The sequence below is a fragment of the Heptranchias perlo genome, chromosome 22 (genome assembly GCF_035084215.1).
Source record: "Heptranchias perlo isolate sHepPer1 chromosome 22, sHepPer1.hap1, whole genome shotgun sequence".
NCBI classification, from domain to species: Eukaryota; Metazoa; Chordata; class Chondrichthyes; order Hexanchiformes; family Hexanchidae; genus Heptranchias; species Heptranchias perlo.
The window spans coordinates 25,365,496-25,377,588 of record NC_090346.1 but is presented as its reverse complement, the minus strand read 5'-3'; the positions used below and the strand labels follow the sequence as shown (position 1 = coordinate 25,377,588).

General features: G+C 41.6%; 1 protein-coding gene across 1 annotated transcript in view; it reads right to left on the bottom strand.

Annotated features, from left to right (window-relative positions):
• Window positions 1–12,093, bottom strand: part of pemt (phosphatidylethanolamine N-methyltransferase) — a 107,055-nt gene that overhangs the window by 45,811 nt on the left and 49,151 nt on the right. Inside the window, exon 3 of the mRNA XM_068003163.1 lies at window positions 11,392–11,507. Within this exon, the coding sequence (XP_067859264.1) occupies window positions 11,392–11,507 (116 nt within the window). The remainder of the gene's footprint in view (window positions 1–11,391; window positions 11,508–12,093) is intronic.

The window sequence follows — 12,093 nt, the reverse complement described above, 5'->3', positions numbered from 1 at the left end:
AACTTGGATAAATTACACTCGGCCCCCTCATCTAAGTCATTGATATATATTGTAAACAGATGAGGCCCAAGCACTGATCCTTGTGACACCCCACTAGTTACAACCTGCCAACCCGAAATTGACCCATTTATTCCTTTTCTCTGTTTTCTGTTCGTTAACCAATTCTCAATCCATGCTAATAAATTATCCCCAATCTCATGAGCACTAATCTTGTGTAATAACCTCTTGTGTAGCACCTTATTGAATGCCTTTTGAAATCCAAATAGACTACATCCACTGGTCCCCCCTTGTATACCCTGCTAGTTACACCCTCAAAAAATTCTAATAGATTTGTCAAACACCGTGTTGACTCTGCCTAATCATATTAAGATTTTCTAAGTGCTTTGATACTACATCCTTAATAGGTTCTAGCATTTTTCTTACTACTGATGTGAGGCAAACTGGCCTACAGTTTCCTGTTTTCTCTCTCCCTCCTTTCTTGAATAGCGGGTGTTACATTTGCTATCTTCCAATCTACGGGGACCATTCTAGAATCTAAAAATTCTGGAAGATCAAAACCAATGCATCCACTATCTCTGTGGCCACCTCTTTTAAAACCCTAGGATGTAGGCCATCAGGTCTAGGGGACTTGTTGGCTTTTAGTCCCATTAATTTTTCCAATACTTTTTCTTTACTAATCTTAATTACTTTAAGTTCCTCACTCTCATTAGACCCTTGGTTTCCCACTATTTCAGTTAATATTTGATTAACATCTCTGCTATTTCCTTATTCCCCATTAGAATTTTTACTGTCTCTGCCTCAAAGGGACCTACGTTTACTTTCGCTAACTGCTTCCTTTTTACAAAAGGGAAGGGTCTGTGATAAGGCATCCCCACCCCAAGTACCAGCCCATACCTCATCCACTTCCTGTAGCTCTGGAGCAGCCATCCTCCAGTGGCACTTTACAGCCTTCCAACCTTAATATTGAATTGAACAATTTTAGACCTTAACCACAGCTCCAGTACACGGCCGGCGGTGTGGTCCGCACCCCTACCTTTCTTCTGCCATGTTCCTTAGCTGCGGAAGCCTTCACTTTGCCAGATTTTCCATACTTCCCTCCTCTTCTGCTATTCTGCTGTAACCATTTACACCTCTTCTGGACCCAACATTTGTTTCTATACTTGTCTCATTATCACCTCTTTTTCCTGGCACCATCATCACTGAATCACTCCTGTTTCTCTCTTCACAGATGCTGCCTGACCTGCTGAGTGTTTCCAGCATTTTTTGTTTGAATATGATAAAGGTTCTTTTCCTTGTACCATTCCAACCAGATGCAAAATTTTAGAATATAAAATACTGAAACATACTTACAAATCATGAACAATTCCATCTTACCTAGTTTGTTTACCACCAAACCAGCAATCCCCCTCCCCCCACCAAAACATAGAAACATAGGAGCAAGAGTAGGCCATTTGGCCCTTAGGGCCTGTTCCGCCATTCAAAATGATCATGGCTGATCGTTGAACTCAGTATCGTGTTCCTGCTTTTTCCCTATATCCCTTGATCCCTTTAGCATTAAGAAATATATCTATCTCCTTCTTGAACACATCTAACGACTTGGCCTCCACTGCCTTCTGTGGTAGCGAATTCCACAGCTTCACCACCCTCAGTGAAGAAATTTCTCCTCATCTCAGTTCTAAATGGCATACCCCATATCCTGAGACTGTGGCCCCTGGTTCTGGACTCCCCAGGCATCAGGAACATTCTCCCTGCATCTGGTCTGTCTAGTCCTGTTAGAATTTTATATGTTTCGATGACATCACCTCCCATTCTTCTAAACTCTAGTGAATATAGGCCAAGTCGACACAATCTCTCCTCATACGTCAGTCCTGCCATCCCAGGAATCAGTCTGGTAAACCATAAAAAAATAGCAAAACATGCATAATAACCGTACCAATGAGTTTGGAATACCTTTATCCATTCCATTGCGGTTAAATGCTCACAACAATAAAACTGTCCTTTATTTGGCACTCTCACTAAAGAGAGCTGACATAATGGCTGGTATGGGAAATGAAGAAGTATCCACAGGGGAAGTGGGGATGCTTGTCTGAGGTTGGTTTAAGGCACAATGTTGGTATAGAGCAGATGTAGCTTTACTCTGCAATTAGTTGTCCTTAATTTGGGAGTTCCTGCTGTGACAATGGATGCCTGAAAATTGAGAATGTTCTGTTGCATATCATTAACATTCCTCACTTTGATGAGCACAAAATGCATCAACAATAAGGAAATCAAGAATCACAACAGTTAGCTGCTCTCAGTCAGGATTGATGAGGAGAACATTGGCCAGAGATCCTGGTTCTGATCACTGTCCAAAGATCATTGCTTTAAGTGACCAGAGGGGCAACATCAGGTGAGAACAGAACCCTGTAATCCCCGGCAGTTAAATAGCCTACTGAGACCCAGGGGCCGATTTTTGGATGGCCAGTCGGGTGCGTTGGGGGCGGGGTGCTCCTAAAATGGTGGAGTCCCGGAGCGGGTTCGGAGCCTGGCTCCAACCCTCCGACTTCCGGGTTCCCCAGTGATGCGTTCGGGTGCGCGCGCAGCTCCCGCATGCGGGGCTCCAACCAGCAATTAAAGCCTGCAGGATGCTGCTTTACATAGTTGTTTAGATACATCATTTGCTATTGTGAGTGCTGACTGTTGAAGTTCTGTCACCAGCCGTTTGTCGGGTGGCAGTCTCGGCGTGCCCGACGGACAGGCACTCGAGGGTGCAGCTAAGTTCAAGAGCCTCCTGCTCCGCGTCCGTCAGGACGATCAGATGTTGCGGCCCCCCTCCAGTCTTTGTCCTCTCCCGTGCATTCTGGGCTCTCTTCTCCTATAAGGGGAGAAAGTAGAGAGGCGTGAGTGAGGGATGGTGACGTGGCCAACCGCTGAATGCATTGGTTTGGGTGAGGCTGACCATGAAAGAGATGTATCAGAGGGTGAGTATGAGACAGAGCCATGACATTGTATGAGGATTGGGTTCAGTGGTAGTGGTGGGATGAGTACTGGGGAGGTGAGTAAGTGCAGGTAAGTTGAGGATGAGCTTTGAGTGGGTGTCAGGAGTGATGTGATAGAGTAGTGTTGGCAATGCAGAAGGAGTTGTGGAGTGGGGGCGGTGATGTGGAAGATAGAGTATAGGAGAATGAGTAAGTGTATTCACTTTAGCTGACCTAGTTAGGTCACTGAAGCGCTTCCTGCACTGGATCCAGGTGCAGGAGATGTTGCTGCTACTAGTGACCTCCTCTGCCACCTTGAGCCAGGCCTTCTTGGTGGCAGAGGCAGGCCACTTCATCCAGTCCGCTGGGTAGAAGACATCCCTCCTCCACCTCACCCCATCCAGTAGGACCTGGAGTGAGGCATTGGTAAATCTGGGAGCAGCCTTCCCCCGGTCTGCTCCATTCTGTACTTTCGGTTCTTTGCTGCAGGAGCATCATTGGAGAACAGCCCCTTTAAATAGGGCTCCTCCAGCTGACAGCCTGTGATGCTGATGAGCAGTCCGCTCACTGCGCAGGTTGACGACTGGAAACTCGGAAGCCACTGTAAGTGGCTTCAATTTACCCGCAATCACATGGGGAACGGATGTATTCTACTGGGCGGGTTACCCACGCGCCCAGTCGCCTCCCCGCTGCCATCCCGCCTCCCTGGTAATATCGGGGCCTCACTGTTGAAAGCTCGTATGAATAGTGGCCACTTGGGTGAGGTACCCGAGGGTGGCCAGTATGATGCGCTCTTAATTAATAAAAGCTTCAGGAGAGGAGGGGTGAAAATTGACAGCAAAAAAAATTGTGAATTAATTTATAGGAACATCAGTGAATTTAGCAGTAAAATTTCACGTTTTAGGGGGTAACATAAAAGAATTGGTTAGCTAATAGGAAACAGAGAGTAGGCGTAAATGGGTCATTTTCACGTTGGCAAGATGTAACAAGTGGAGTGCCACAGGGATCAGTACTGGGGTCTCAACTATTTACAATCTATATCAATGACTTGGATGAAGGGACCGAATGTATGGTTGCTAAATTTGCTGATGACACAAAGATAGGTAGGAAAGTAAGTTGTGAAGAGGACATAGGAGTCTGCAAAGAGATTATAGAAAGGTTAAGTGAGTGGGCAAAAATTTGGCAGATGGAGTGTAATGTGGGAAAATATGAACTTGTCCACTTTGGCAGGAGGAATAAAAAAGTAGTATATTATTTAAATGGAGAGAGATTGCGGAACTCTGAGTTACAGAGGGATCTGGGTGTCCTAGTACATGAATCACAAAAAGTTAGTTTGCAGGTACAGCAAGTGATCAGGAAGGCAAATGGAATGTTGTCATTTATTGCAAGGGGAATGGAATATAAAAGTAGAGATGTTTTGCTCCAGTTGTACAGGGCATTGGTGAGACCACATCTAGAATATTGTGTGCAGTTTTGGTCTCCTTATTTAAGAAAGGACATAATTGCTTTGGAGGCGGTTCAGAGAAGGTTCACTACTGATTCCTGGGATGAGGAGGTTATCTTATGAGGAAAGGTTAGACAAGTTGGGCCTGTATACAATGGAGTATAGAAGAATGAGAGGTGATCTTATTAAAACATATAAGATCCTGAGGGGACTTGAAGGGGTAGAGGCTGAGAGGATGTTTCTCCTTGTGGGAGAGACTAGAACCAGGGGCCACTGTTTAAAAATAAGAGGTCACCCATTTAAGACGGAGGTGAGGAGAATTTTTTTTCTCTCAGAGGGTCGTGAGTCTGTGGCATTCCCTTCCCCAGAGAGCAGTGGAGGCAGGGTCATTGAATATTTTTAAGACTGAGTTAGATAGATTCCTCATTAACAAGGGAGTCAAAGGTTATCGTAGGTAGACAGGAAAGCAGGCTTGAGGTCACAATCAGATCAGCCATGATCTTATCAAATGGCAGAGCAGGCTCGAGGGGCCGAATAGCCTACTCCTGCTCTTAATTCATATGTTTGTATGCTCGTATTAGTAAAACTTATCTCGAGCTTTACGTCATTCGCTAGACAGTGACTAGTGTCTGTGGATTTGAAATATCATGTCTGACGCACATTTCTTAGAACAGAATATTGAATTTATGTCACTCTCTCAAATATCATGTGAATGACACAATGCTGCTCAACTTAAAACAGAAAATTATCTACTTTATCAGATGGATACATAAACCCTCCTTGCGACTGCAATCTATAATTGTAATAGCAGCCATTGTGCTATTCTATGGAATGAATATGGGGATACTTTCACTGCCCATAGGATTGTTATAACTACTCACATGTGAAGTAACATTTAAGAATCTTTATAACACACGTGCAATGCTACCCACAGTGTTAGGCTGCAAAAATAAAACAGATTACCTTACCGAAAACAGCAAGTGGCAGGCTTTTAAAACAAACGTGAACAAAACTCACCTGTGTCGATTACATTTCTGAGTTATGACTCACATTCATTCACAACCTCTAACTCATGACTCAGTCTTTGTGTCATATAAAAATTACATTCCTTTCCCATTTCTTTATTACAAATAAGCAAATATTTCTTTCAACAACAACGTGCATTTACACACATCTCATCTGTATTTTAAGCAGATACAATGTCAGCTTTGCCCTAAGCATCAACCTTTTCTTTGCATGCTGAGATTGAACAGCATATTATTTTGCAGTAATGGCAAATTCAAATTTCACATATATCCCTCAGGCTTTCTTTGTTGCTTTCTTTTCCCCCTGATGTTTTCCCTCTCCCTGTGAGGGAGGCACCGCTTTCCCACAATGAACTCAAGAGGGTTTGTTTGATTTTCAGCAACGTGTTTTGAGATTGTCAGTGCAGTCCCTTAAAAGGAGTTATGGTAAAGTATCGGGAAGTGAAGGCAGTTTGAGCTGGAAAGCAGTGAGAGGGTGACAGAGACTCTGTGGGCAGGTGACAGCAGGAACAGCCCGAAGCACTGTTGAGTGTAAAGTGTTCATTGGTGAAGATGCTGGACATTGTAGGCAATGATCAGGAAATACAAATACTTCACACGGTGTAGGTTAAGAAAATGCGAGATTTACAGATTTTATCTATAACATATTAAAATTTTGCGCACACTTCCTCTAAGTTTTACACTTACTTCCTGTTACACTTTTCCCATCACACTTTGTTGTTAACGTCCTATTGCTATAAAACAGCATATCCTCTGACTGACCGTGAGCAAAGCAATGGGAGATCTGCTGGTGTTTATATAAAGTTTTGAGAGCGTTAATCAAGGTTGACTTCAAATGTCATACCTTGTGCAAAACATCAACAGATCGCAACTGAACAAAACAAAATATACAAAAGAAGAAAGAACCCCAGCTGTTTCCTATTGTTTTTTCCCGACATTCAGATAACCAGGTGTTGTTTGTGAAGGACCCATCTGATTTATGATCAGAAGAATCTTTACATCAGGGGTAATTTTGTGGCTTTGCTCCCGGCAGGAAGCCTTGCCTGCTAAGAACACATATTGGAAAGTTGGGCACACACTTTCTATGATTTTCCAACCATTATTTCTTTATTAGGCATTTATAGCTTCCCATTATCGTAACACGTTTAAACATGTCATCACTCCACAGGGATAGCTGGGGAATACATAGCCCAGTCCAAAATCTAACTTCCCATTTCAAAAGGAAATGTCTCAACCTTGTCTATAGATGAACTCCCGGCCAGGGCAAAAGGTGTATGATTCCTTACTCAAACATCGCAATGTTAAAGTATATCAACTTGGCATTACAACAGGATACACTAGACCAGAGGTTCCCAAACTTTATTTGCTGAGTCCCCCTTTGAAGGTTCATGTCCCATGTATGCCCCCCTCTTTCTAAGAAACAGTAGTTTTGCACAATTAACGTTAGTGTAGATATAGCTGGTGATCCAGAATACTTCAGCAGTTTTGTCACTTTACCTGTTTTAATTCTGCTCCCTTAAACTTTTGGGTTTTAATAAGAAATCCAATTATATTATTGGAACTCACTGGCCGGGAAATTCCTCAGATCTGCTCCTGCTTTGCCGGTGTTACATTGCAGGAAGTGCGGCAGATATGGGAGCAGTTCCAAGGAATTTCCTGCCACCATGACAGCGTCAGCAACTTCACTGAAAGGAAAACCATGGGCCTCTCCTCTCTTTGGGTTCGGGATGAACAATCCTCCGCAGATGGAACTGGAATGGGTCTGTGGTCAGGATGTTTTGGTGTTGGGTTGCTTTGGAGGAGGTAAAATATAAGTTAAATTTTTTTTGTGCAAACATCGAGAACCCATGAGGGTGGATGCAATTATTCATTTATTTCTCAATTTTAAATGACACCAAGCAAGCAGCAATACAAAATCCAAGCAGGGAAAAATAAAGAAACTTTCCAGAAAGTTGCAGAGCATTGGGTGATAAAGTAATTTTTGAGGCAGCAACAAGTTTTATAAAGGAGGGATATTTATTTATTTTCGTGACACCACAAGTCCTGACCAGATGGGGAGATGATTGGGTGATTCCCCTGTCAATCACGCACTGCTATAAGTGACTGGGATTGATTTTACTCACATAACTTGTATTATGTAACTATCCTCCACTCACTGCATTTTGCTGGAGAAATAATCCTGCTGTACATAGGGACTTTGCTGTAGTTTGGGTCATGAGTTTGGTTTGCTGTAGTTCGTAAAGACTCTGTTTAAATAGACTCTGTTTGCCGAGTAAATGCTTTCAACACTATTCTTGCATCCTGAACTGTCTACCACTGCCTCTTGGGTGACAACATTCTGGAGAGTGCGATCAAAAAATGTCTTATCCTCTCTGCTTCTGCAGAGTATAGCCAATTGCTCTCCGAGCACAAAGATGCTCTGCTCCAGAGACTAAACTTTCCAAAATTTTGTGGAAATGCGCTATTCCAGTTATACTTAAAATCCATAATGGGACTCCACACACATCCCTCTGTGTTTAATTAACTAACTTAAAAATATGGATAGCATTTACCTTGACTCCTGTTAACACCAAACTCTGCTTACTTACTCTGTGAACTCACTCCATTTTTGCCTCATCTCATTCTCGAGAAACCTCTTGCTGGGAATTGCCTTTCTTTCTCAAATTTTTTCCTGAAATTGGCCACAAGCTTTTCGCTCCTTTTTTTGACTTCCCCACAAGAATTATGACTACAAGTTATTGGGGAACCTGATGTACAAGCTCATCTGTCTAACAGATAGGGTGAGAATTGATGGACCTGATAGTCTTTTGTTGCCCTTCCTTTCATTTGTTTGTTTGTTCTTTTCTCCAGTGAAAAGAAGTTCAGTTCTGTGAATCTGTCTTCATAACTTAGACCCATAACTATGTTCCAGAATCATCATTCGTGCTGATTTCTGCACTCGCTGATCTCTCAACTCTGTATTAAAAAGAAAAATCTTTTAAGTAATGATTTTCCATTACGAGATCATTATGAGAGTTCTATGATTTTAGCAGCATGTGACCTAAACCCTCTCCATTCTCAGAACCAATTAAACAGGCCATGGAATTAACCTTTACCCTGATGATTCATCAGGAACCATGTGCCTAGCTCAACAAACGGTGTAATTAATTATTTAAGAGCTAGAAAGAAATTGGATTGCATTTACTGACATGGAAGTACAGTTTTCACGTACTTAGTACTTTAAAATCACTGATACTAGCAGTAGTGCGCTGATGCATTTCGATGAAATTGTTCTATCCAATATTTTAACAAAGGCGCTACCCTGTTTAAAGTAATCTAACTTGCAATTCAATTCGGTGTAAAAGATGCGTGATTGATTTTCAATTCCAAATAAAATGCATTAATGCTGTTTATTGTATACAGGTTGTAATTACAATTTTTCACATTCCTATTCTCAACTGGAGACATCTATATTTGAGGATGTATCAAACAGATCAGGGAAGGAAAGGAAATCGGGTGATTCAACCCATACAGAAGCAGGTCACCTGTCACTATGGCATTGGAGAAATGGTGTGCCCTGCAGGTGATCTTGGTGGGGGGGGGGGGGGGGGTGGCGGGCGGAGAAAGAAAACAAAAAAAGTGGGGTGGTATTAGCTTATCAGTGCTTAACATGGTCATATGAAATTTCTTCATGTGCTATTTTAACAGGCATTAAACCGCATAGTTCTAGTGGCAGTCTGGGCTCAATTATCAGACATTGAGGATTTTCATTGCTGTTAATACCAATATGTTTTTCTTTATGCAAATAATAATTAGCAAGACGTGTAAAACAACGAGCTGATCAGATTTGTGAATCAATCTTACTAGATATGCTGTGAGGATGATTTTTTTCTGACAAATGCTCTTTTCACACTGGTAAATGGGACAGTAGGCAGATGAAATAATTTTTTTTTAATAAGAAACATACCGACCATTGGCTGTCTGAAACCCACATGACTTGACATTCAGGCGGGCCTTGAAATGAGCAGCCAGCACTCCCACTCGAAACAGGTGGGGCCCTTATTTAAATCGGGGTCCTATGCCGGTTATAGGACCCCAAAACAATTTTCAGGAACCAATGGGTGGAGTGTGCATGTCTTTAAAGGGAGCGCTGCAGGTCACTTCAAAAAGGTCGTGGCACTTACTTTACAGCCTGCTCCCGATCCCCCCAGATTGCCGTCCCCTGCTGTAAGCAAAGATTTGCAGCTCGGCTCTGCAGGGGAGCTGCTGGATTTCCCATTCTTCCTCCCAACGGCCCATCAGCACTTAGAGTGCTGGCAGCTTGCCGATTATATTAAAATGAGGCCCGACCATGAAAACAGTTCTGGCCGTTTGGTAGTGCCATCAGGCAGGCAGTGAGATCGCTCCGCCCAGTGCCCATCCACTGTGCAGGACATCTGAAAATTGACCCCTGTAATTTGAATAGAAAAAAAGGTAACCTCTACATTGCAACTGTAGCTGCTCAAAATTCAAAGGGCTCTATGTTTTTTGATAACTTTTATCTTAACAGATTTGGAAGTACTTCATATATTGTCAAAACGTGATGAAAACGTTAGTTGCTATCATAAGAAAACAAAAGACTATTCATCCTATCAAACTTGTACTTTCCATACGACAAAGTACAGTTTGTATTTTATGGATTCTATTCAACCCACTGAGTGGAGCTCATATATTAATAGAAATTGTACTTTATCAAATGGAAAGAGAATCGAGGAAGGTGAACAAAAGATAAAACTTCCAAAAAGATAAATTTGTGGAAAGGTTTTCTTTACTCTCAAAGTTCATCAACCGAAACTAAAGGATATCAAATTTAATATTACAATGTGCACTATTCAACACTGACTAGTTGCTTTACAGATATTTTATTCAAATAGTCCTAGTAGCACAGGGACCAAAGTCCTCCATAAAAATTCTTAATCAATGCTGTATTGTCGATGGTTTTGTACTATATACCTGCACTCACCTTGGAACTTTCATCCCATCAGACCAAGCTCGATTTAAACAAAAGACTCCAAGGTAAATGCATGGTAATCTATTGCACCATACTAATGCTGTAGAAAGATATTTTTCAAATAATAAGGGAAGATCAAAGGTTTCTTTGTCATGTTCAGTTTTCCTTTATGTGCTGGTTTGAACTGGCATTCAGATCTAGAATGGGTGGCAATTCCCTTCTAAAAGCCCTATTGATCTTTAAACTGTACATAATATCAATATATCAGATAAGTAAAGGAAAACCCAATTAATTAAACAATACTGTTTCCAATGGGAAAGTCTTCAATTCCATTCATTTTCTAGCACGAACAAGAACTGTGTAGATACTGTGCACACAAGCCAAAGAGTTGCAAAGTAATTTTTAAATTTGAACAAATCTGAATTGGGTCAATTTCAATTTTGCCCAATTCATTTCATTTAGAGCCATGGGCTGACTGTTCCAGGATAAGTGCGGCAATAAGTATTCAAGCAGACAACATCTGAAGCTACCTGTAGCACTGACATATTGTTGATAATTTCAAATGCAAACCTCAGATTTCCAGGCATGAAAATTGAAGTTTTGAATCCAAGGTTTGAACAGTGAAGCTCTGACACGTTGAAGCCTACATAATAGGAAGCAATCTTTGTTGAAATCTAGCGATTTACACTTTGATTGGTTTTCCAACAATAGAAACTACCGTACATTACAATCCATGCTCACATAACACTAAAATGTTTTTGCACAAAATCCAATGGTTCCTTTAAATTTAATACAATACAAATGCCTTATTTGTGACTTTACCTACAAAATGCGTATTTAATGCTAAACACATTTGTATAGGCAAATGGAACCTCTAGGTCCTTGTTTGTAAAATTATATATTTGCATCCTAACCATTTATCCTCCAGATCTTTTGTGCTAACATGTAAAGAACACTACTCATATTTTTACAAGTAACTGTGGGTTGTTGCCTCACCTGTAACTCCTGTGGAAGTTCAGCAATAGAATGATAACTGCTACAAAGTAGCATGCAGTGAAAGGGGAACCAAACAACTTAGTGAGAGATCTTGTTCTGTGTTCCCACCGACCCACCTATCAAATTAAAACAGACATGACAAAACATCAGACATGCATAAAGAAGCACTGATGTTTAAAGTATAATTCATCCATTATACATCCGCAACATACAGCAAGATATTTGAAAGAGGACAACAAATTAGTTTTCACCAACATATACTTTAGAAATTTAAAAAGGTACTGGCTTATTTACTGTAGTGTTGCACACGGAGTTATAACTAGGAGGGTGAAATTCAACTTCGGCAAAGGCGCAAAACAGGTGATAGCAGATTGGCTGCCCATTATACACCTGCCCAAAGTCAGTGGAAAGGAAAATCAAGCAGCCGATCTGCCACTCCATTTTGCGTTCTCACCGAAGTTGAATTCGCCAAATGTAGTATTTGGGTCATGAATGGTTAGAGGGCAGGGGAATAATTAAACTAAGATAAGGGAGGATGCTGGGGGGGAAGAGGGAGGAAAAGAGGGTGAAAAAGTGGAAGGCAGACAGAGAGAGGGAAGGGGGAGGGGGAGAGTGGGAGGAAAGGGCAGTGGGAAATGAAAGGCAAAGGCAGAGAAACTAACTGCACAAGGAGAACTATCTTGGATATTTATCTCCATGCAG